The sequence below is a fragment of the Hyla sarda genome, chromosome 9 (genome assembly GCF_029499605.1).
Source record: "Hyla sarda isolate aHylSar1 chromosome 9, aHylSar1.hap1, whole genome shotgun sequence".
In the NCBI taxonomy this organism is placed as follows: Eukaryota; Metazoa; Chordata; class Amphibia; order Anura; family Hylidae; genus Hyla; species Hyla sarda.
Genome location: NC_079197.1, coordinates 124,273,550 through 124,300,388, shown reverse-complemented (window position 1 = coordinate 124,300,388; position 26,839 = coordinate 124,273,550). Strand labels below are relative to the sequence as shown.

Below are 26,839 nucleotides of genomic sequence, written 5' to 3'. Positions count from 1 at the left end.
CCGCGATCCCGCATCATATCGCGTCGGTCCCGGCGCTAATCAACGGCCGGGACCCGCGGCTAATACCACACATCGCCGATCGCGGCGATGTGCGGTATTAACCCTTTAGAAGCGGCGGTCAAAGCTGACCGCCGCTTCTAAAGTGAAAGTGAAAGTGACCCGGCTGCTCAGTCGGGCTGTTCGGGACCGCCGCGGTGAAATCGCGGCGTCCCGAACAGCTGATCGGACACCGGGAGGGCTCTTACCTGCCCCCCCGGTGTCCGATCGACGAATGACTGCTCCGTGCCTGAGATCCAGGCAGGAGCAGTCAAGCGGCGATAATGCTGATCACAGGCGTGTTAATACACGCCAGTGATCAGCATAGGAGATCAGTGTGTGCAGTGTTATAGGTCCCTATGGTAGCTATAACACTGCAAAAAAAATGTAAAAAAAAAAGTGTTAATAAAGGTTATTTAACCCCTTCCCTAATAAAAGTTTGAATCACCCCCCTTTTCCCATAAAAAAAATAAAACAGTGTAAAAAAAATAAAAAATAAACATATGTGGTATCGCCGCGTGCGTAAATGTCCGAACTATAAAAATATATCATTAATTAAGCCGTACGGTCAATGGCGTACGTGCAAAAAAATTCCAAAGTCCAAAAAAGCGTATTTTGGTCACTTTTTATACCATTAAAAAATGAATAAAAAGTTATAGGGGTCAGAAGATGACATTTTTAAACGTATAAATTTTCCTGCATGTAGTTATAATTTTTTCCAGAAGTGCGACAAAATCAAACCTATATAAGTAGGATATCATTTTAACCGTATGGACCTACAGAATAATGATAAGGTGTAATTTTTACCGAAATATGCACTGCGTAGAAACGAAAGCCCCCAAAAGTTACAAAATGGCGTTTTTTTTTCGATTTTGTCACACAATGATTTTTTTTTCTGTTTCGCCGTGCATTTTTGGGTAAAATGACTAATGTCACTGCAAAGTAGAATTGTCGACGCAAAAAATAAGCCATAATATGGATTTTTAGGTGGAAAATTGAAAGGGTTATGATTTTTAAAAGGTAAGGAGGAAAAAACGAAAGTGCAAAAACGGAAAAACCCTGAGTCCTTAAGGGGTTAATACAGTTTTTCACCCGGACCAAAAAGAGTTGTAGTCTACGGTTTTGGGTACTAGTGAAAAAAAAATAAAAAATAAAAAAACGACAAAACCGTACAAGATGCAAAACGGACTAAACCGGATGATGCGTTTAACATACGGCTTACAATGTTAAGTCAATGCATACAGTTTTCTATACAGTTCCGTACGGTTTTTAACTTGAAACCTTATACGGGAACTGTATAGCAATAACGTGGTGTGCATGCACCCTAACGGGGCCCTCAGCAAAGCCCTGTGTCAGTGTTTCCCAACCAGGATGCCTCCAGCTGCTACAAAACTAACTCCCAGCCTGCCCGAACAGCCTTTGGTTGTCCGGGCATGCTGGGAGTTGTAGTTTGGCAGCAACTGGGGGAACCCTGGTTGGGAAACACTGCTCTGTTTAATAGAACTAGTGATCCACTTACAACCTAGCAACTTATGTGTAGGGGAATGAATAATGGCAGTAAAGGACTATAAAAGAGCACTGATATACTTGTGCATGTTAGGCCATGTAATATTGTTAAGGATGGTTCGAGTGGGGGCTTTCAAATGTGATTGACCGGGCTGCTATACACTTTGCCAAGTGTCGACACAAAAAGATTTACACCACACAGGATATGTTGGTATACTAGGGATGTAAGAAAAAATCGATTCGCGCGATTATGGCGATTTTTTTTTCACTTGGCGATACTGAATCGATTCAAAATATTTTTGAATCGATTCTTTTAGGGATGAGGAATTTGTATCTCCTGATGCCCGGAACAGCATGTCCCGGGCATCAGGAGATACAAGTTCCACATTTGTGGAGCCGGGCAGGCCGGATCTGACGCGGCGGCGCTCTGGGTGTACGGAGCGGGCTCCGACTCGTGCCCGCTCCATACTCTGCAGCTCCCGGCTGTTCTCAGTAGCCGGGGGCCGCCGCTAATAGCCAGCATGCGGTGATCGCCGCGGCTGGGTATTAAAGGAATAGTCTGGCGCACACTTTTCTCATTTTATCCCGTCCGGGCTGCAAAATAAAAGAAAACACACTTTCTCTTACCTGCCAACGAGCCCCCGGAGCTCCGGTACAGGTGTTCGGTCCTCGGGCTGTATTCTTCTTACTTCCTGTTAGCCCGGCACGTCACACGGAGCTTCAGCCTATCACCGGCCGCAGCGATGTCCCGCCTCGGCCAGTGATAGGCTGAAGCTCAGTGTGACGTGCCGGGCTAACAGGAAGTAAGAAGAATACAGCCCGGGGACCAAACACCTTTACCGGAGTGTAGCGGAGCTCCGGGGGCTCGTTGGCAGGTAAGAGAAAGTGTGTTTTACGGGATAAAAGGAAAAAAGTGCACGCCGGAGTACACCTTTAATAAAAGTTCAAATCACCCCCCTTTTCCCATAAAAAAAAAAAACATGTAAATAAAAATAAATATAAACATATGTTGTATGGCCGCGTGTGTAAATGTCCGAACTATAAAAATATATCATTAATTAAACCGCACGGTCAATGGCGTACACGAAAAAAATTTCAAAGTCCAAAATAACGTCTTTTTGGTTGCTTTTTATATCATGAAAAAATGAATAAAAAGCGATCAAAAAGTCTGATCAATACAAAAATGATACCGCTAAAAACTTCAGACCACGGCGCAAAAAATGCGCCCTCATACCGCCCCATATGTGGAAAAATAAAAAAGTTATAGGGGTCAGGAAATGACAATTTTCAACGTATAAATTTTTCTGCATGTAGTTATAATTTTTTTTTTTTCCCCGTTTCGCCGCAGATTTTTGGGTAAAATGACTGATGTCACTGCAAAGTAGAATTGATGGTGCAAAAAATAAGCCATAATATGGATTTTTAGGTGCAAAATTGAAAGGGTTATGATTTTTAAAAGGTAAGGAGGAAAAAATGAAAGTGCAAAAAATGGAAAAACCCGTGGTCCTTAAGGGGTTAATGAGCCGACCGGAGTCACCGCTTGACTCCGGTCGGCTCATTAACCCCTTAAGGACCACGGGTTTTTCCGTTTTTTGCACTTTCGTTTTTTCCTCCTCACCTTTTTGACCCATATCCAGTTTTGTGACTGGACCTAAAACCGTAGTATATGGAGTTCAGTGCTGGTCCGCCTGGGGTACGGGAGCGCACGGTTTGCCCCTCCCCCAGCCGGATCCGGCACCCGTAGTGTAAAATCGAGATATGAATGCAGCCTAACAAGGGTGCATGCACACCACGTTTTTGCAATACAGTTCCCGTATCAGGTTTTTGATAAAAAAAACGGATTCCTCAAAACGGTACAAATACAATACAAATTGAAATCCGTATACGGTTGATAACCTTATACAGTTTGAAAAATGATGTCCGGTTGCATCCATTTTTTAAAGGGGGGGGGGGGGGGAAAGTTTTTAACTTTTCACTCCATTATGAATAAAGTTTTACTTGTTTAATTGAAATTTCAAGAAAAAAATAAAACGTGCAAAGTCAAAAAAAAAGTATTTGTTTCAATAAGGTTTTTCCCCCGGACCAAAAACCGTGGTAGGCTACGGTTTTGGGTACGGGAAAAAGACTGACCAAAACCGTACAGGATGCAAAACGGACACAACCTGATGCATCGTTTGGCATATGGTTTTCAATGGAGAGTCAATGCATACGGTTTTCAATACGGTTCCGTACGGTTTTCAAATTGAAAATGTATACGGGAACTATACTGCAAAAATGTGGTGTGAACCCAGCCTAAGAATACGTGTAACAGCCCATCCCCTTCTTTTATTATGTGGTTAGCCAATAATTTCAGGGGCCAGTATGCAATAATTTTAAGGGCAAGTATGTAGGGCTCTGTTTTTATTACAAGGGAAATGTCTGGCCAGATATGTGTTATCTTCAGCTTCTTAGGGGGAGATTAATCAATACCTGTCCAAAGGAAAAGTTGCCCAGAGCAACCAATCCCATCGCTTCTTTCATTTTTAACAAGGCCTCTGCAAAATGAAAGAAGCGCTCTGATTGGTTGCTATGGGCAACTCAGCAACTTTTCCTCTGCACAGGTTTTGATAAATCTTCCCCTTAGCGTTTTATAAATAATAGGCATTTGGTTCATGTATTTTACATTGTCCCGTTTCTTTATTTTTAGTCTCTAATAGAGCTGTTCGTAAACCGCCTGGACTCCGTGGAATCTGTCTTGCCATATGAGTATGATGCGTAAGTAAATCACATTATTCCAGATCTCTAGTGCACTTTGTCAGATTACTTTACAGCACCTGCAGAGACCTTACCATAAAATAATTAAGTCTTTACAACGATACCATTGTCAGAATATGCTTCATTTACAGTAATACATTTTCTTGGTGATTGGATTTAAGGCTTTAAGCTCCGACTGTATTGATGCTTATAAGGATTCATATCATCGATAGAAACTCATTGCTTCTTTGTTCTCCAGCTTTGACTTTTGTAAGGATAAAGATGAGAAGCATCCTTCAGAGAATCTTGGCCAAGTGCTTTTTGGAGAAAGAATTGCTTCATCACCATACAAGGTTTGTACTATGGGGGAATTAATAACATTTACATAGAAAAATATTAATTAGCTATAGCAGAGTGAAACACACAGCAACGGTCTTTACACCCCAGCCCAGTGGGCAATCCAACTTATTGCCAGAGGGAGGCTCCATTATTGTATAAGGAGCCCACCTGCTCCTTTTAAGTACTGAGCTAAAAGTGAGGCATGCTTCACCCATCTACAGCTAACAATCGAAGTGCGTCTCTGTACTGAGACCTTGGCTTCTAAACTTTTGACATGCTTGTGCGACATTTCAAAAGTTAATTTATATTACATTAAAGCTTTAAAGATACACTGCTCAAAAAATAACGGGGACACTAAGATAACACATCCTAGATCTGAGTGAATGACCTAATTGTATGAAATACTTTCGTCTTTACATAGTTGAATGTGCTGACAACAAAATCACACAGAAATTATCAATGAAAATCAAATTTATCATCCCATGGAGGTCTGGATATGGTCACACTCAAAATCAAAGTGGATAACCACACTACAGGCTGATCCAACTTTGAAATATCCGCCAACTCCTGGACAGTCTGTGCTGCAACGTGGCGTTATGGGTGGAACAAGACGTCATGTGCTCAATCGAATTCAGGTCTGGTGAACAGGTGGGCCAGTCCATAGCAACAATGCCTTCCTCTTGCAGGAACTGCTGACACACTCCAGCCACATGAGGTCTAGCATTGTCTTGCATTAGGAGGAACCCAGGGCCAACCGCACCAGCATATGGTCTCACAAGGGGTCTAAGGATTTAACCTCGTTACCTAATGGCAGTCAGGCTACCTCTGGCAAGCACATGGAGGGCTGTGCGGCCCCGCAAAGAAATGCCACCCCACACCATTACTGACCCACCATCAAACCAGTCATGCTGGAGGATGTTGCAGGCAGCAGTACATTCTCCACGGCATCTCCAGACTGTCACATGTGCTCAGTGTGAACCTGCTTTCATCTGTGAAGACCACAGGGTGCTAGTGACGAATTTTCCAATCTTGGTGTTCTGTGACAAATGCCAAACGTCCTGCACGGTGTTAGGCTGTAAGCACAACCTCCACCTGTGGACGTCTGGCCCTCATATCATCCTCATGGAGTCTGTTTCTGACCGTTTGAGTGGACCCAGGCACATCTGTGGCCTGCTGGAGGTCATTTTGCAGGGCTCTGGCAATGCTCCTTCTACTCTTCCTTGCACATAGGCGGAGGTAGTGGTCCTGCTGATGGTGTTGTTGCCCTCCTACGGCCTCCTCCACGTCTCCTGATGTACTGGCCTGTCTCCTATTAGCGCCTCCATGCTCTGGACACTACGCTGACAGACACAGCAAACCTTACCACAGCTCGCATTGATGTGCCATCCTGGATGAGCTGCACTACCTGAGCCACTTGTGTGGGTTGTAGACTCCGTTTCATGCTACCACTAGAGTGAAAGCACCACCAGCGTTCAAAAGTTACCAAGACATCAGCCAGGAAGCATGGGAACTGGGAAGTGGTCTGTGGTCAACACCTGCAGAACCACTCCTTTATTGGGGGTGTCTTTCTAATTGCCTATAATTTCCACCTGTTGTCTGTTCCATTTGCACAACAGCATGTGAAATTGATTGTCAATCAGTGTTGCTTCCACAGAAGTGTGATTGACTTGGAGTTACATTGTGCTGTTTAAGTGTTCCCTTAATTTTTTGAGCAGTGTATTAAGCTTTTTTTTTTTTTATGAAAAGTATGTTCTGGAGACTTTTACATCAACTGGAGACAGAATGTTATACAGATTTGCAAATTTAGTAATGATAGTGGAGGAGATTTATTATTGCATTTAGAGGTTTTTGGGTTTCTTTTGCTTACTCCGGGCGCACAAAATGTTGCATGTGTGCATAAGCTTTCTTCATTTTTATTTTAATTTTTTTTGTGTGACTTTTGTGGGTATGCATAAAATAAACAGCCTTTCTTAAGTAACTTTCAGTTTTCACTTTGCAAAGGGCATGAATTTGTGACATGCGAATGTCACACTTGGAGATAAAAAAAAATTATTTTTTTAAAGTTGCAACCCCCCCCAAGAATGTCACAAGTCCAAGCCAGGTCAAACCTGGCATTCAAGAATGGCTTGGGGAGCACTTTTTAAACGTCTGTTAATGTAGAAAAATCAGAGGAGAGGAGGAAACCTACAAATTGGTGTTCTGAAAAGTGATTTATTGTTTGTTCTTTTTTCTCTCGGTCACTCTTCATTGGGGGCACACATACTGATGGTATATGCTCTTGCCACTAGGAGGCGCTGACACTAGGAAAAAAGGTTGGCTCCTCCCTGGCAGGATATACCCTCCTACTGGAAGTGAGGTAATCAGTTTTAGCTAGTGTCAGTAGGAGGAAAGACACAGGTCTGGTGCTCTCCAGACCCGGTCTTTTTTTATTTGTATTTTTTTTTTTTTTTCTGGTAAGGGCTGTTTAGTTATTTTTTTTCCCTTTATTTCTCATTTCCAGGTGGGGGTTCAGGAGCATGACACTACCTGTTCCCCTATATGCGACACAGGGGCACAGACATGGTATGTACTGTTAACCCCTTCTCGCCAACGGCAAGCGCCTGGCGGTTGTACCCTAGGTCAGAGTCCCCCACTGCCCCGCTATCTTAGCCTGGTATGATGCAGCGTGGCCATAAGCTGGCTGAAGCAGTCTAAGGTAGTATATGAAGATGGAGTCTGGGTGAGTATGTACCCCCCCCCCCTTTTCTGGCAGGGCCTGTGGCTGGACTTGAGGGATTAATATTCTCCCTGGGTATCTAGCACTGTCACTTTGTGGACTTGCACTTGTGGTTTGACAATATGCCTGTCCTCAACGGGGTACTTAAGGGGCCATGGTCCTGGTCTTACAGGGGGTCTGCATTTCCACCAGTAGTCTCACTTGTCTATAGGTTGGGAGTGACGCCGGCCGTTCTGTCTCATGGCAGCCGCCGGCTTTTGCAGCGGCTCCCTATACTTTCTGCGGCCACAGAATTTCCCCCCCCCTTGGTCACAACTCTTGGCTCCTGCGGCACTGTGCTGGCTGCCAGGAGCCATAATGGCGGCAGGTAGCTCCGCCCCTCTTCCAGAGCTTAGCGCGGGAATCTGGGAGGGATCAACTGAGGGGGGACTCTCCCTGTCGGCGTTTGCCTTCAGAGCGCCTGACAGGGAAGCTTGACGCCTTTCTGCTCTCCTCCACCCCTCTCCTCCCTGCAGTGAGCCCTCCAGGCTACCAAGGATGTCAGAGGCTGTATTCCTCCTCTGACTCCCTGGTTCAGGGCTGTGGTTTGCTCCAGCCCGGCGGGAGCCCTCGCACCCGGGTTCTACAGTTACCCCCCCCCCCCCCCCCCCCCCTCTGAGCGGCAGGCGATCCTACAGTATGCTGCTCGCCGCTCCTGTAAGGTAACTGAGCACCCGCACTCGACTCTTCTGGTGTCGGCTGCTTCCATAGCAGATGCCTACATGCCTTCTATTTCCCCATGAGCAGCTGGGGTTGGCTGCTGTCCCTTCCACCGTTGGCTGGCCGAGTTCTCGGAGCTTAGTTCCTCCCCCCTCTCCATTAGAGCGGGACCCAGGGGTTTTGTTCCCCCCCCCCCCCCCCCACGGGATGGGGACTCGGCCCATATCTCTGTCCCCTGCCCCCTCTCTTGCAGAGCGGGATTGTGGGGTTTTCCTTCTCCTCCCCGGCTGGTGGCCTTTATAGAGGTGGGGGAGTCAGCGTGGCGTGTGCATACACTGATTCCCTCCTCCACAGGTCACCAATCTCATAGCGCCTGCATTTGGTGACTGGCTTTCCGGTACCTCACTGCTAGTGCGAGGTGTCCAGAGGAATGACCCGTTATATACTATGGACCCATACCAGTAAGCCAGACAGTGGTCTGTGTGGTTGCCTCCTCCGCCTGTCATTTCACTCATGGCTAATGTATTTGTGGCTGGCATTCCGGCTCCCCACTGCTTGTGCGAGGTGTCTGAAGGAGTAACCAGTTATATACTATGGACCCATACCAGTAAGCCAGACAGTGGTGTGTGTGGTTTCCTCTGCCGCCTGTCATCTAGCTCTTGGCTGAGGTATCTGCAGCTGGAGTTCCAGTACCCGAAGACATGGCCTGGCGTGTCCCGTGGATCCTATGACGTATACAATCCATGGCTCCACAGTCTCCCCTGATCTCCCAATGGGGTGGGGATTCTGTCCATGGCTCCTGGGCCTCCCCGCCCTCCCATGTGCATCAAGGGGACACAGTTCTCGCCTATCTGTCTGTTGCCCCGGAGTGCTCGGATGTGTACTCACTAAGCCAGACTGTTGTCTTCTGCCACAGTCGGCCTCCCATCTCTGGACTGCCGCGTGCATGGCTGGGGTGTCCCGTATCTCTCTGCTGGTGGGAGGAATCCTATTCCAGCCAACGTGGCGTTTGTCGGCATGGTTTACTATTAAGTCCCACTGTACATTGTCCGCACCATGGCGGAAGTTATGATAACCGACTGCCATGCTGTGGTTCCGAGTGAGTGACCCCATGTTGCTCCATGGGCCTTATACAATGCACTACATAGTGGTTCACAGGGTTCCCTGCTTTACCAGGTCCCTCTTCACATGCCTGCCGCTTTCACGGCTGAGGGCTGGAAACCGACTTTCAGTGTGTCATGGTCCCTATGCCTATTAGCCAGACTGTGTCTGCTTGGGTTTCTAATCCACCAGGTCACCTCCTCCATTCCTGATGCTCCCATGGCTGAGGTCTGTTTCCCTTTCTGGAGTCTGCTAAGGGCATCGTTGTGACATGCCGTTGGGTGCTGAGCCTGTTTTCAATACTGCCGGACATTTGGATTCTACGGTTCCTTTAGTGGCTACATTCTTGGTGCCTTACTACTATAGTAAGGTACCCATGTCAGTGTCCCTACATATGCTTTGGATGCTCTGCATGGGTAGAGCCCTCTTCCCCTCCTTTTCGGTGGTATGTACATTGGGCCATTCTGTGATCTTGTTAACATGGGTCTGTGGCGGTTTAGCACCTCTATTCTGGCATGGGGCTTGATGGGGAGAGACAGTCTGTAGCCCCCCCATGCTCCCAGATGTCTTCCTGGGTTCCTGTGCAGGGTGGCTCAGGTGCCTGCTCTGTTGCCTTAGACAATGGCCAGGATGGCTCAGTTGACGGGGGTGTTCCTCCCAACGCTACTTGCTGCATATGCTTCTTCTTTGTATTCGTAGTCACGTCTTGTACCCTTACCCAGCTCCAGTGTCCAGGTTTCAGATCCCTTTGGGGAGGCTTATGGCTCCTCCATGCCCTGGGGGCTAGGACTACCCATTACTTTGACCGTTGCCGTAGGGCGGCATTTCCCTGCTTCTACAGTACCTGCAGCACTTTGACATTCCCACTTCCATAGGGTATTCGGAGATCAGGGAGTTTGACACGGTCAGTGCCTGAGTTTCATCTCCACCACACCTTGTTTTTCCCTCCACCAGGGGAACGGTTTCGCTGAGCACTTCTTCTGCCCAGATGGCACCATCTCTCGCTCCCCCCTACATGGGTGGGGTACCTGGCTGGGCACGTGTTTTATGTTAAATTTTTTTTTTTTGCTTCAAACAATCAGAAGAGCTTTTTGCCAGCTATGCTTGTGGGCTTACTGCCCACCATTGCAGCCTGGCTCTCCTCCTGTCTTCTTGGTTGTCTCTACTGCTCATGCTGGGAGGGGTTTATGCATTTTATGTTTGGCTCAGTGACAGCCGGTCTAGCACATTGTCAAAAGGAAGGAGAAACACACCCTTCCAGAGAGTGTCAGTTGTGCTACACTGGCCCAACAGTCTTTTGGAGTAACCTTCCTGTGCCCAAATCCTGGGAGCCCCAGCTGGTTCCCTATTTGCTTCCCCCCCCCCCCCCCCCCCATCGTTCCTGCCCTGACATAATGTTGCTTCGGAGCACTCTAGGGTCTGAGACTGGTTAGTCTCGTACTGGGCACTTTCCTCGGCTGCCGTGGCGTGCCTTCTTTTCTAGGTTTGCCCTCCTGCTTCTTCAGGCCTTAGTGATGATTGCAGTCTCGGGCATGTGTAGTGGTCCTTTCCAGACTTCTCCGTAATCCCATTTGCTGGCGGTCTTTCTGTGCTGCCCTTCTTGTCTCAACATAGCATTATGTCTCCCAGAGCGTTTCGCAGATGTTGGGAATGCTCCCCCTACAGGTGTACAACCTCCAGACTACTTTCAGTCTCCTCCTTCGGGGTCTGTGTACTCTGGGGGATGGAGGGCAATATGGTCTGCCGGTTTTCGCCAGTCGGGCCAATTTCTGCTTGTGTGGATGTGTTTTCCTTCCCGTTGTTCAGGTGCTGTGTTATCGGAGTCCTCTTCCGTCGACCCCCCCCCCCGGGTGTTCTCGCTGGGACAGTGGTTTTTGGAGCCTACAGTTTTTTGGCTCAGGTCTTTGATCTTCCGCACCGTGCCTCTCTGGAAACTGTTTTCATCTCTCTTCCTCTTTTTCCAACAGTTTCTGGTCTTCACCTTGACTGTGCTCGCCTTCGGGCCTCAGGTGTCTGCCACTCTCCCAGGTGTTTTCTCGCCTTGATCTCTGGTTTTGGTTGGTGCTCCGTATGGGGTTCTCTTGTCGTTCCCTTTTCCTTTTGTTTGCCAGCCAGGCTCTCCCTCTGTTTGGTTCTGCGCTTCTTGGAGTTGGTTTGCTACCTCCTTCTACATTGGTTATGGCCCTTCGGGTCTCCAAAGCACCCCTTTCTTGTCTCTGTGGCCTATTGGTTTAGAGTCTCTCCTAGGGTGGTCCCTTCCTGATGTCGTAGTCCATCTCTATGGATGGTGGGCACTGCCGGACCCTCAGTTCCAGGCCTCTGTTGCCTTTTGGCCCAGGGTCTTGCCTGTGAGCCTTACGGCAGGCTACTACCTCTACTACTTTGGTACGTCCCATCAGTATGTGTGTGTCCCTATGAAGAGCGACAGAGAAAAGGAGATTTTTTTGTACAAACTGTAAAATCTTTCTCGTAGCTTTCATTGGGGGACACAGCACCCACCCATTTCTTCATGTCGTGTCCGGATGATTTTTTTTTTCCCCGGCTCTGGTGTTTTTATCTGGAATTCCTTTCCAGGGTCCTTCGGACATATTTCTTTGTTGGCTTCTCCTACTGCTTTGTGACAAAATGGATAACCTCACTTCCAGCGTGCAGGTATATCCTGCCAGGGAGGAGCAGACTTTTTTTTTCCTACTGTCAGTGCCTCCTAGTGGCAAGAGCATATACCCATCAGTATAGGTGTCCCCCAATGAAGGCTACCAGAGCGAGATTTTATGGGGAGTACAAAAAAAAAAAAATAAATCAACACCCCATGATTATATAAATGTGTCGCATAAAGCAAAACCAAAGCAAAAAAATAAATTACTTTAACCTCTTAAGGACGACAGTTTTTTTTTTAATTTTTGTTTCGTGTTTTCCACCTCACCTTCTAAAAATTAGAACACTTTAACCTGTTAAGTACTCGCCGCATCACACCGGGTCGGTCCCGGCTGCTAACGATAGCCAGGACCCTGGGCTAACAGTGTGCGGCACCGATCGTTGTGCCGCACGCTGTTAACCCTTCAGACGCGGCGATCAAAGTTGACCAGCGTTCTGAAAACGAAAGTAAACGCTTCCCGGCAGCTCAGTCGGGCTGATCGGGACATCACGATAAAATCGCGATGTTCCGATCAGCTGGGACGCAGGCGGAGGTCTCCTTACCTGTCCGATCGTCGATTGATTGCTCCAAGCCTGAGCTACAGGCTTGAGCAATCAAGCCCCTATCTGACTGATCCGTGTAAAGCTATGGCTTTGCAGGGATCAGCATAGATCAGTGTGTGCAGTGTTATAGGTCCCTATGGGAGCTATACCACTGCAAAAAAAAAGTTAACAAAGGTCATTTTACCCCTTCCCTATTAAAAGTTTGAATCACCCCCCTTTTCCCACAAAAACAAACAAAACTGTAAATAAAAATAAAAATTAACATATGTGGTATCACCGCGTGCGTAAATGTCCAAACTATAAAATTATATCATAAATTAAACCGCACGCTCAATGGCGTACGCGCAAAAAATTTCTAAAGTCCAAAATAGCGTATTTTTGGTCACTTTTTATATAATAAAAAAAATGTAAAAAAGTCCGATCAACACAAAAATGGTACCGATAAAAACTTCAGAAAACGGCGCAAAAAATGAGCCCTCATACTGGCACATACACGGAAAAATAAAAAAGTTACAGGGGTTAGAAGATGACAATTTTAAACGTACAAATTTTCCTGCACGTAGTTATGATTTTTTTTCAGAAGTGCGACAAAATCAAACCTACCGTATATACTAGAGTATAAGCCGACCCGAATATAAGCCGAGACCCCTAATTTCAACCCAAAAACCCAGGAAAAGTTATTGACTCGACTATAAGCCTAGGGTGGGAAATACATCATCACCGCCTGTTAATCCCTTCATTAGTGGTCTTCAACATCTGCGGACCTCCAGATGTTGCAAAACTACAACTCCCAGCATGCCCGGACAGCCGATGGCTGTCCGGGCATGCTGGGAGTTGTAGTTTTGAAACCTCTGGAGGTCCGCAGATGTTGAAGACCACTGAGGCCTTCATCATCATCCAAACCCCCCTTTAGTTTTCTACTCACCTCCCCTCGGTGGGAAGGAAGGGTGAGCTGGTCTGGGCCATCTATGCTGCAGGGACCATCCGGTGGAGAGTGTTAGTCATTCCAGGCTGTCCATCTTCACCGGAATGCCCTCTTCTCCGCTCCGGGCCAGCCCCGGACTAGTGATGTTGCCTTGACGATGACGCACAGGGATGTTCATGCGCAGGGATGTCACAGACCAGCTCACCCTTCCTTCCCACCGAGGGGAGGTGAGTAGAAAACTAAAGGGGGGTCTGGATGATGACGAAGGCCTCAGTGGTCTACAACCTGCGAACCTCCAGATGTTTCAAAACTACAACTCCCAGCATGCCGATGGCTGTCCGGGCATGCTGGGAGCTGTAGTTTTGCAACATCTGGAGGTCCGCAGGTTGAAGACCACTGAGAAGGGATTGACAGACGGAGAGTTCATTCGAGTATAAGCCAAGGGGGGCGTTTTCAGCACAAAAAATTGTGCTGGAAAACTAGGCTTATACTCGAGTATATATGGTATATAAGAAGGGTATCATTTTAACCGTATGGACCGACAGAATAAAGAGGGGTAATTTTTACCGAAAAATGTACCGCATAGAAACGGAAGCCCCCAAAAGTTACAAAATGAATTTTTTTTTCCTTCAATTTTGTTGCACAATGATTTTTTTTTTTTCTCCGTTTCGCTGTGGATTTTTTGGTAAAATGACTAATATCACTGCAAAGTAGAATTGGTGGTGCAAAAAATAAGCCATCATATGGATTTTTAGGTGCAAAATTGAAAGCGTTATGATTTTTAGAAGGTGATGAGGAAAAAGTGAAAATGCAAAAACGGAAAAACGCTTAGTCCTTAAAGGACAAGTCTCACAGTAAAAAATTGTTCAGCTTTTAGTGCAGAAGGTAAAGTTATATAGGTTTGTAAATCACTTCCATTACCAATGCTGCTTAGAAACAAGCTTTATCTGCATTCTTCTGTCTGACAGGAAATTCAGCTGTTCCAGGTTTTCATGACTTTCGACCCCCTATTCAGGCTGTTATCAGCAGCATCCAGGGGCCGTGACGTGACAATTACCCAGAAAACCCCTGTGCTGCAGAGAGCTGCCTGAGCTCGGCCTTAGCCCCTCCCATCTGATGAATATTCATACTGTCCTCCCTCTGTTCTGCAGTGATTGGCTGAGCAGCACAGCCTATATGCAGGCTGATTCAGATTATAGCAGCCCCAGCAAACAGGCTGATTCTCTCCCCTCTCCTTGCTAATGTTTTTACACTGAGAACGGAAGAGAGGGGGGAGGGGAGGGAGCTACCAGCGTAGAGTTGTCACACTGAGAATGGAGGGGAGGGAGAGTAGAGCTGTCACACTGAGCACTGGGGAGAGAGGAGTGCAGGGCAGAGAAGGGGGAGGTGATTGTGCCACTGTAAAGCTGTTTCACTGAGAGGAGGAGGAGGAGGGGGAGGGAGTGATTTTACAGTGTAAAACTGCAGCTTCTACTCCAGGGTCCCTCTCTCTGAGCACTGAGATTAGTTTGTTTCCTCGTGGCCACCCTGCTGTATAGGGCTATGATTGGAGCTCAGTGTTATGTGTCCACCCTGCTGTATAGGGCTATGATTGGAGCTCAGTGTTATGTGGGAGTGAGCTAGCAGAGCTGTGGGAGTGACTAACATAAGTTAGGGGTGGTAACAAGCTCTCTGCTCAGGCAGCTGAGAGCAGGAAATGAGAGCAGTGCATGTAGGGAAATCTAGTCTTTGAGATCACAGGCATAGCCACCATAACCAGGAAGTAACTGGAATTTATGAGCTGAATAGCCGGTGAATGGGGGCCGGAAAAAAAATCACAAACATGTCAGAAAGGTGGTAGGTGAATATACTATGGAATGGCTTGGTATTTTTTTTTTTTCTTTGCTGCATGGGATATCTTCTTTAACTCCTTAAGGACACATGATGTACTGGAACGTCATGTGTCCGCTCCCGATCTATAACGCGGGGCGATGGCCAAAGTTGAACACTGCATCTAAAGTGGAAGTATGCCAGTTAGCTCAGTCGGCTGTTTGGGATAGCCGCGGCAAAATCGCGGAATCCCGAACAGCTTACAGGACAGCAGGAGGGTCCCTACCTGCCTCCTCGCTGTCCGATCGCCGAATGACTGCTCAGTGCCTGAGATCCAGGCATGAGCAATCAAGCGGCAGAATCATCGATCACTGGTTTCCTATGAGAAACCAGTGATCAATGTAATAGATCAGTGTGTGCAGTGTTATAGGTCCCTATGGGGGCTAGAACACTGCAAAAAAAAGTGAGTAAAGATCATTTAACCCCTTCCCTATTAAAAGTTTGAATCACCCCCCTTTTCCCATAAAAAAACCCAAAAAACTGTGTAAATAAAAATAAACATATATGGTATCGTCGCGTGCGGAAATGTCCGAATTATAAAAATATATCGTTAATTAAACTGCACGGTCAATGGCGTACGCGCAATAAAATTCCAAATCCAAAATAGTGCATTTTCAATATCAATAAGTCCTATTAATGCAAAAGTGGTAACGCTAAAAACTTCAGATCACGGCGCAAAAAAAAATTATAGGGGTCAGAAGATGACAATTTTAAACATATTAATTTTCATGCTTGTAGTTATGATTTTTTTCCAGAAGTACGACAAAATCAAACCTATATAAGTAGGGTATCATTTTCACCGTATGGACCTACAGAATAAAGATAAGGTGTCATTTTTACCGAAAAATGTACTACGTAGAAACGGAAGCCCCCAAAATTTACAAAACAGCGTTTTTTGTTTTTTTTTCAATTTTGTCTCACAATGATTTTTTTTTTCCGTTTCGACGTAGATTTTTGGGCAAAATGACTGACGTTATTACAAAGTAGAATTGGTGGCGCAAAAAATAAGCCATCATATGGATTTTTAGGTGCAAAATTGAAAGAGTTAGGATTTTTTAAAGGCAAGGAGGAAAATGCAAAAAAAGGAAAAACCCTTGGTCCTTAACCCCTTAAGGACCCGGGCTTTTTCCGTTTTTTCATTTTCAATTTTTCCTCCTTAACTTTAAAAAATCATAACTCTTAAAAATTTTCACCTAAAATAATATATAATGGCTTAATTTTTGCGTCACTAATTCTACTTTGTAATGACATTAGTCATTTTACCCAAAAATCTACGGTGAAACGGGAAAAAAAATCAATGTGCGACAAAATTGATGAAAAAACACTATTTTGTAAGTTTTGGGGGCTTCTGTTTTTACGCAGTACATTTTTTGTCAAAAATGATACCTTATCTTCATTCTGTAGGTCCATACGGTTAAAATGATACCCTACTTGTATAGGTTTGAATTTGTATCACTTCCGAAAAAAATCATGAATACATGCAGGAAAATTTATACGTTTAAAATGGTAATCTTTTGACCCCTAGAACTATTTTATTTTTCTGTTTTCAGGGCACTTTGAGGACTCATTTTTTGCGCCGTGATCTGAAGTTTTTAGCGGTACCATTTTTGTTCTGATCAGACTTTTTGATCACTTTTTATTCACTTTTTTGTGGTATAAAAAGTGATCAAAAATGCGCTATTTTGGACTTTGGAATTTTTTTGCACGTACGCCATTGAACGAGCGGTTTAAAAAGCGGTATATTTTTATAATTCGGACATTTCCGCACGCGGCGATACCACATATGTTTATTTTTATTATTATTTACATAATGTTTTTTTTATTTTTGGAAATGCCGGGTGATTCAAACTTTTATTAGGGGAAGGGATAATTGAAAGGGTTAATGATTTTTTTTACACTTTTCTTATGCAATATTATAGCTCCTATAAGGGGCTATAACATTGCATGTACTGATCTTTTACTCTGATTGATCCATCTCCATAGGAATGGATCAATCAGTGTTTTCGGCGATTGAATGCTCAAGCCTGGATCTCAGGCTTGAAGCATTCATTCGGCGATCGGACAGCACAGGAGAAGGTAAGAAGACCTCCTCCTGTGCTACAGCTGTTCGGGATGCCGCGATTATACCGCGGCGATCCCGAACAGCTCCCTGAGCTAGCCGGCACTTTTACTTTCGTTTTTGAGCGCGCGGCTAAAGGGTTAACAGCTATTAGAGGCGGGTCCCGGCTTCACTATGACGCCGGGCCCGCCGCGATATAATGCGGGGTCACCGTGTGACCCCGCGTTATATCGCAGGACCGGGACTCATGACGTATGCATACGTCATGGGTCCTTAAGAGGTTAAGGGGTTAAAGGGGTACTCCGGTGAAAAACTTTTATCTTTTTTTAAATCAACTGGTGCCAGAAAGTTAAACATATTTGTAAATTTCTTCTATTAAAAAATCTTAATCCTTCCTGTACTTATTAGCTGCTGAATACTACAGCAGAAATTCTTTTCTTTTTGAAACTCAGAGCTGTCTGCTGACATCATGAGCACAGTGCTCTCTGCTGACATCTTGTCCATTTTAGGAACTCTGTGTTTCAAATGGAAAAGAATTTCCACTAATATTCAGCAGCTAATAAGTACAGGAAGTATTAAGATTTTCTAATAGAAGTAATTTATAAATCTGTTTAACTTTCTGGCACCAGTGGATTTAAAAAAAAAAAAAAAGTTTTTCACCGGAGTACCCCTTTAAATTTTTTACCTACAGACCCATATAAGGGCTTGTTTTTGCACCACCAATTGTACTTTCACAATCATTTCGCCATAAAATTTAGGGTGAAACCAGAAAAAAAAATGTATGTAGGGTAAAATTGGGGGGAGAGAAATGCCATTTTGTAACTTTTGGGACTTCCAATTCTACACAGTTCCCTATTCGGTAAAGATGACACCATATATTTATTCAGTAGGTCCATATGGTTACAAGGATACCTAATTTATATAGGCTTTATTTTATCTTACTACTTAAAAAAAAAAAAAAAAAAAAAACTACATGCACCAAAATTAGTATGTGTAAAATTGTCATTTTCTGACCCCTATAACTTTTCTTATTTTTCCGTATACGGGGCGGTATGAGGGCTCCTTTTTTGCACCGTGATCTGAAGTTTTTATTGGTACTATTGTTGTTTTGATGTAACTTTTTGATTGCGCTTTCTAAATTTTTTTTTATTTTTTTATTTATTTATTTTTTTAAGGTATACAAAGTGACCAAAAATATATGCAATTTTGGACTTTGGAATTTTTTTAAGTGTACGCCACTGACAGTACGGTTTAATTAACACTATATTTTTATAGTTTGGACATTTACGCTCACGGCGATACCACATGTTTGTTTTTATTTATATATATATATATATATATATATATATATATATATATATATATATATATATATATATATATATATATATATATATATTAATATATAATTTTTTTTTATATATGGGAAAAGGGGGGTGATTCAAACTTTTATTACTGAAGGGGATTAAATCACATTTATTAACTTATTCTAAAACTTTTTTTTTTTGTCCCCATAGTTACATGCAATTCTTTGATTGCATATACTGATAGCATAGCATTGATCAGTGTTATCTGTGCTCAATTGCTCCAGTCTGCATGGCAGGCCTGGAGCAATAGAACACTGATCGAACAGCGAGGAGGAAGGTAAGCACCCTCCCGCTGCCCTCTCAACTGTTCGGGATGCCGCAATTTCACAGCGGTGGTCCCAAACAGCCTGCTGAGCTAACCGGCAAGGGTGTTCTCCCGTTTTAGATGCCGCAATCAACTTTGATGGCGGCGTCTAAAGGGTTAATACCGGACATCAGCCCGATCGGTGATGTCTGGTTTTAGCCGCGGATCCACCAGGTATGAATCGCGCTCAGCTTGACCTGGCTGTGGTTTTTAACCATGTTTTTCCACACTCTTGCATTGTTAATAAATGGCTTGGAGTATTATAATTGTGTGGGAGCATGGGATTAATTTAATTACATCTTAGGTTGATTTTGTTGTTTATGACTGGAAATAACTACACAGCTCTCACACTCCTCTAGAGCATACAGCAGCTGATAAGAACTGGGAGGCTAGAATATTTTAAATAGACGTAATTTACAAATCTGTATACCGTATATACTCGAGTATAAGAAGAGTTTTTCAACACTATTTTTCGTGCTGAAAACTCCCCTCTCGGCTTATACTCGTGTGAACTCTCCGCCCTCAGTGGTCTTCAACTTGCGGACTTCCAGATGTTTCAAAACTACAACTCCCAGCAAGCCCGGACAGCCATCGGCTGTCCGGGCTTGCTGGGAGTTGTAGTTTTGAAACCTCTGGAGGTCCGCAGGTTGAAGACCACTGCTGCCTTCGACATCATCCAGCCCCCTCTCACCCCCTTTAGTTCTGTACTCGCCTCCGCTCGGCGGGACGTTAGGGTGCGCTGGTCCGGTGCTGCAGGACTGTGTGGTATGATGACAAGGGGATGATGACAGGCGGTGATAATGAAGGGGGATGATGTATTTCCCACCCTAGGCTTATACTCGAGTCTATAACTTTTCCTGGGTTTTTGGGGTGAAAATAGGGGCCTCGGCTTATATTCGGGTAGGCTTATACTCGAGTATATACGGTAAATTTGTCTTCAATTGATTTGAAACAATGTTGCCTCTTCTGAAGTACCCCTTAATTCCTTGAGTAAAATCTGAGTACAATTGCTCCTGTTTAACTGTTCTTTGGAAACCTTTTCATTTCAGTTTAAGTTCAACAAGAATGAAACCTGTAAGGAAGTTTGCCGAAAGCAATATGAAGATAATCCAAAAAACAATTATCTTGATTTCATTAAAAAAGCAATACAGCTCAATTATCAACATCACTGGTAAGTTCAGAATTTTTAAACACGTTAAGGGCCATGTTGGTGTAGGTGAACAACTTTATTTCATTTTATTTTTTGTGTGTGGTGGCAATGTGTACGTGCACCTGATTTATTAAATGGTCACATAGCATGTGATAAATATGGTGCTAGTATGTTATTTTTTTACATTGTTATTTTTAAATGACATTCAGCACACCACTTGTTGTTGGCCGCTCTGTTGCAACTAGTTTTTCGACTTTTTAACCCATCGCGCCAAGATGTACTACTTTTTACAAATGCTATCCACACCCAGCTTTGTAAGCCAGGTCTGGACTGTTTTTAGATTTTTTGACAGAATGTGTGACTTTTTACCAAAAGTTACACATGATAGATTTACGACCACTGCAGAAAAACTTTATTTTGACGTACCTACACAATCATGAGAAAATGGCTTTAAAAAAAAGTAACTGGCACATTTACAGACAAATTTAGAGCAAAAATATAGTCTACATACAATATTAAATTCCCCGCATTGAGTCTGTAGCCCTTAAACTAAAGTATTATCTCAGTGGTAACTTGCTACAAACAAACCCTGTGTAGTGTGATTTTGCAGTCATACTCCCTTTCATCTGTCCCCTAAAGTGTTCCTGTCTCACAGTATGTACAGTAGTAATATCTACATCCATAAGAATTTTCTATTGCAGGTTCCATCAAAAGTCCCACACACAAAAAAACATAGCATGCTGTGCTATTCTGTAGTCCATTAAAGTCATTGTTACTGTTGGGCCGTGTCTGTATTTGGCAGCAGATATGACACTGCTGTTATTCTTGTTGTTCTGCTTTTATTACAGAACAGAACAACGTAAAATAGACAGGTGGTGAAAACCAAGGCTAGCTCTTGCTTATAATTCTAAGACTGCATTCACACTTCCTTTTTATATTACGGTTGCCGGATCCAGCTGGGGGAGGGGCAAACCGGGCTCTCCCGTACCCCAGCCGGACCAGCGCTGAAATCCATTTTCTTTAATGAGCCGTCCGGAGTCAAACGGGGACACCGGTCATCTCGTTTTTGACCCGTATATGGTTTTGTTACCGGATCTAAAACCGTAGTATACTATGGTTTTTAGGTCCAGTCAATAAACTGCATATGGGTAAAAAATGAGCCGATCGGAGTCACCGTTTGACGCCGGTCGGCTCATTAAAGTAAATGGATTTCAGCGCTGGTCCGGGTGGGGTACGGGAGAGCCCGGTTTGCCCCTCCCCCAGCTGGATTTGGCACCCGTATTGTAAAAACTAAATGTGAATGCAGCCTTACGAATGTTGCAAAGAAAAAAAGTTATAAAAAATTATTTTGGAAAATTAGGGAGTTCATCAAGTGTTAAAATGGACTAGGTGAGACAGACAATTGGTCCCAGCCTTTTCCACCTACCCTAAGGTAGGAAAGTACATTTCCTATTTTTTGTACTGTCTTATTGGCCACAAAAATGCACTCTTTTTTTTTTTTTTTTTTTTTTTTGTCCTCCATGATGCAGTTTTTGGGGCTTTTTTTCTTTTTTTAACTTATTTTTTTTTTTTTGTTAAAGGTTGTGTGAAATAATGACTTAATAAATGTAAAACTAGCTTACTTGTTGAAAAATAGATGGTTGTTTTGCACTACCAGACCTACGCATTTACTATAAATCTGCCCCGTTGGTTAAAGCTTGTTTGCCCTTGTTCACATCACACATTTTTGTTACCACAAAAAAAGATTCCCTTTTACACCTGAAGTGGTCCTTCTTGGTGGGCCTACTTCGGATTTAAATCCTAGTCCGACATGTTTATACATTTACTTTATGTAAATTTAGGCAGCTTATACTGGTAGTACACTGGAGGCACCCTGAACCCTCCCCCACGTCCCCCTTCATGATTGTCAGTGGTCTTAAAATGTTTTGCAGCTGTGTTGAATAGAGGAACTTGTTTACTGTCAAAATCACACTCATGAGAAACTTTCAATTACTTAGTACCCTTATTTTTGGATACATGTTACTTGCAGCATATGGGGCCTAATTAAAAAGAATAAATAAATAAAACCATTTGCAGTTCTAGAGAGGGGATGTCCCCCCCCCCCCCAAAAAAAACCTCATTTTTACTGTACAGCCCTAAAAATGGCTCGCTTTGAGTCCATCCCCAACTGATTGCACTGTAAATGCAGCTTCGCAAGCCTATTCTAGGTGACTGATGCACTTTAACCCCTTAAGGACTCAGCCCATTTTGGCCTTAAGGACTCAGACAATTAAATTTTTACGTTTTCATTTTTTCCTCCTCGCCTTCTAAAAATCATAACTCTTATATTTTCATCCACAGACTAGTATGAGGGCTTGTTTTTTGCGCGACCAATTGTCCTTTGTAATGACATCACTCATTATATCATAAAATGTATGGCACAACCAAAAAATACTATTTTTGTGGGGAAATTAAAACGAAAAACGCAATTTTGCTTATTTTGGAAGGTTTCGTTTTCACGCCGTACAATTTATGGTAAAAATGACGTGTGTTCTTTATTCTGAGGGTCAATACGATTAAAATGATACCCATTATTACATACTTTTATATTATTGTTGCGCTTAAAAAAAATCACAAACTTTTTAACCAAATTAGTACGTTTATAGTCCCTTTATTTTGATGACCTCTAACTTTTTTATTTTTCCGTATAAGTGGCGGTATGGGGGCTCATTTTTTGCGCCATGATCTGTACTTTTTTTTTTTATACCACATTTGCATATAAAAAAACTTTTAATGAATTTTTTTATAATTTTTTTTTTTAATAAAATGTATTAAAAAAGTAGGAATTTGGGATTTTTTTTTTCGTTCACGCCGTTCACCGTACGGGATCATTAACATTTTATTTTAATAGTTCGGACATTTACGCACACGGCGATACCAAATATGTCTATAAAAATTTTTTTTTTACGCTTTTTGGGGGTAAAATAGGAAAAAACGGACGTTTTACTTTTTTATTGGGGGAGGGGATTTTTCACTTTTTTTTTACATTTACATTTTTTTACATTTTTTTTTTTTACACTTGAATAGTCCCCATAGGGTACTATTCATAGCAATACCATGATTGCTAATACTGATCTGTTCTATGTATAGGACATAGAACAGATCAGTGTTTTCAGTCATCTTCTGCTCTGGTCTGCTCGATCTCAGACCAGAGCAGGAGACGCCGGGAGCCGCACGGAGGAAGGAGAGGGGACCTCCGTGCAACATTATGAATGATCGGATCCCCGCAGCAGCGCTGCGGGCGATCCGATCATTCATTCAAATTGCGCACTGCCGCAGATGCCGGGATCTGTATTGATCCCGGCACCTGAGGGGTTAATGGCGGGCGCCCGCGAGATCGCGGGCGTCGGCCATTGCCGGCGGGTCCCTGGCTGCGATCAGCAGCCGGGATCAGCCGTGCATGACATGGCATCGCTCCGATGCCCGCGGTTATGCACAGGACGTAAATGTACGGCCTGGTGCGTTAAGTACCACCTCACCAGGATGTACATTTACGTCCTGCGTCCTTAAGGGGTTAAACAAAGAATTTCATGTTAATTGTAATATGAAAATTGTATGTCCATGATGTGTGGTGCTACCCTAGTGTATTCGAAACTCAAAATATTGAAAAACTGCTGGGTGATTTTCGTTTTTTGTTAAAAGATCTGTCTGTCCATGTAAATTTAGAATTTCCTTGTCTCATTGGTGCTTTGTTCCAGAAAACATATTGATTTTGGGACTCCTGGTTTACTTGCCAAAAAGTAGAAATGTTAGCTTTTACCTGTATTCCAGGAATCACATTCTATCTGTTACTAGTAATTGCTGAGTGGATTTTCCTTTATGTTCTTTAATAGGATTATTGATAACATGCCAGTGACTTGGTGTTATGATGTGGAGGATAGCCAGAAATACTGCAGCCCAGGATTTCCAATAGGATGTACAGTCACTTCAGATGGGAGAGTGAAAGATGCCTGTGTTATCAATGTAAGTTGTCATCATGACCTAAGTTCTAGTAACCTTTTATTTATGTACAGGTGTCTGTGGTGTTATAGCAGGAAATATATATTACACTGTGCCAGCAACTGATGAACATTAAACATTCTCAGGAGCTGTTAACATTATGTTTTGGCTGTATTCTGCTGGCTTATCGGGATATATGGTAATCAAGAAAGGTATTCTGACATATACTGTGGCAAAGCCATAGGTTTCAATAGACCGGTTGTAGTATTGTGACTGTATTTATTCTGTTTTATGCTGGTATATATTTTGTGTGTGTCCCACAAATAAAATGTATGTCTACATGAAACAGACAAGCAGACTACTAGGGCTGCAACAATTAATCAACGTTATCGATTAAAATCGATTACTTAAATCGCTGTTGACGATTTCAGTTATCAAATAATCGTGCACTGATTAGTTGTTGGGCAGAAATGTCATAACGCCGGCTCACGATCCTCAAAAGCAGAGCACAAAGGGAAGGAGGTGGCGCCGGAAACAGGCTGCAAACTGGCGATTACCTGCTCCAACATCCCCCGGCTCAGGCAGTGGCTCGGCCCAGCTGTGGCTTGGCCTGGCATCTCATGGCCCAGCGACACGCAGGAGTTGAACGGAGGATGGCGCACGCTGAAGTCGTGTTCAGGCCGAGTGTGTGGGATGTGGAGTCTGTGGTCAGTGTTGGCTTTGCTTTTGAGCTGGGCTCCTCCAGCAGCCTTTAGCACCTCATGTGACTGTGACCCGGTGAGTACTGGTGAGGCTCTTCCGCTGCATACATGGTCTACTACTACTCTGTATCTGGTCTCGAATGCAACAAGTGTGAGACAATGTCCCCAATATAAACCAATAGTAAGGCCAATGTTGCAAAAAAGCAACGAATGTTTGGTGCAAACATGAATAATAAACTATCACAAAAAGCACCAAACTCATAGAATAATGAAAAAGTAAACAATCTTTATTTAGAGCACATATAAATAAATATAAAACATAATTAAAAAGGATTCAGCAGCAGTCAGAACAAAAGTGCAGAGACCAGAAATACATCATTCACCTAACGATCAATGACTGTGTAATAGTACACTTGTGGTAAAAAGTACAATAAATATACACGGGAGATGATGGCTGCGGTGGCCATAGAGGGGGGGGGACCGGTGGCAGATACTTGGAAGATATAGAGCAGGCAGCTTGGACGACCAGCAGGCAAGTTGAGGCAGCGGCGGCATCAAAGGCAGCAGTCAAGATCGCTGTAAAGTGATCTTCACTGCTGCTTCTAGGAGTTTCAAAACTACAACTCCCAGCATGCCCAGACAGCCTTTGGTGAAAATGAGCTGATTTTTACCATTATGGAGGACATTAGGAAACAGTAAGAAAACCGATTTCACCCAACATAACAGCATGTTGCCAACAGTTACTAGATGGGTAAAATCTGCTTACATATTTCCTTCAAATCATGTTTTTATATTAAACATTTTTAAGAATTTTTGGGGATGTTTTGCTAATTTTACTATATACGTTACAAAATAATCCCGAAGTTGTGCAATGTTTATTCTGGCCACTAAGCTTAAAACTAAGCTGAGACTTCCTGTTCTGTTTGAGATAATAAGGAGGAGGATGCTGGACAATTAAAAGGTAACACCAGTAGATAGAAAAGACAATAGATGAAGCTCACAGCTCAGCCTCCCCCTCCCTGAGGAATGACCTTTGCAAAGGCCACAGAGTATGTCCAGTAAAGTTTCCCCTAGAGATGAGCGAACTTACAGTAAATTTGATTAGTCACAAACTTCTCGGCTCGGCAGTTGATGACTTTTCCTGCGTAAATTAGTTCAGCCTTCAGGTGCTCCGGTGGGCTGGAAAAGGTGGATACAGTTCTAGGAAAGAGTCTCCTAGGACTGTATCCACCTTTTCCAGCCCACCAGAGCACCGGAAAGCTGAACTAATTTATGCAGGAAAAGCCATCAACTGCCGAGCGGAGAAGTTCGTGACGAATCAAATTTACTGTAAGTTCGCTCATCTCTAGTTTCCCCATTTATGTCAAATGGGACAGCTCATGCTTATTGTTGTCAAGGGGCCTGTGGTAAAGTATATCAAATGATGTCCAAATATTATGTCCAAAAATGAAAAAAAAATAAGAAATTTTTTTTAGTTAAACTTGCACAAAACTATGATGTTGCAATGTAACAGAAGATCATGGATGGCGGCAATTCTATAGGAGGCTGTCTATAATGTAAATCGTAAGGATCCGTTCACATCATGTTTCAGTTCTATACATCAAAATGCAGAAAAACGGATTTCAAAGTATACTATAGTGTATGGATCGATGTAGTGTAGTCTGTAGGGTAGCTAACGATTATTTTTAAAATCAATTGGTTGGCCGATAATTGGTACAAATAATCGTTAAAAGCCTTAAAAAAAAAAAAAAATAAATAAATAAAATTAACCCCTTAAGGACCAGAGCATTTTTTGCACATCCGACCACTGTCACTTTAAGCATTAATAACTCTGGGATGCATTTACTTATGAATTTGATTCAGAGACTGTGTTTTTTCGTGACATTCTACTTTAACATAGTGGTAAATTTTCGTCGATACTTATATAAATTCTTGATGAGAAATTCCCAAATTTCATGAAAAATTTGAAAATTTAGCATTTTTCTAACTTTGAAGCGCTCTGCTTGCAAGAAGAATAAACATACCAAATAAATAATATATTGATTCACATATACAATATGTCTACTTTATGTTTGCATCATAAAGTTAAGATGTTTTTACTTTTGGAAGACATTAGAGGGCTTCAAAGTTCAGCAGCAATTTTCCACAAAATTTTCAA

At 43.3% G+C, this 26,839-nt stretch overlaps 1 protein-coding gene across 2 annotated transcripts in view; it reads left to right on the top strand.

The window, feature by feature from the left end:
* Positions 1–26,839, top strand: part of LOC130291698 (transmembrane 9 superfamily member 2-like) — a 77,333-nt gene that overhangs the window by 12,403 nt on the left and 38,091 nt on the right. For both annotated transcript variants that reach the window (XM_056540817.1, XM_056540818.1), the window contains exons 2-5: positions 4,229–4,296; positions 4,535–4,628; positions 19,902–20,023; positions 23,875–24,004. In XM_056540817.1, coding sequence (XP_056396792.1) covers positions 4,229–4,296; positions 4,535–4,628; positions 19,902–20,023; positions 23,875–24,004 — 414 coding nt within the window. The remainder of the gene's footprint in view (positions 1–4,228; positions 4,297–4,534; positions 4,629–19,901; positions 20,024–23,874; positions 24,005–26,839) is intronic.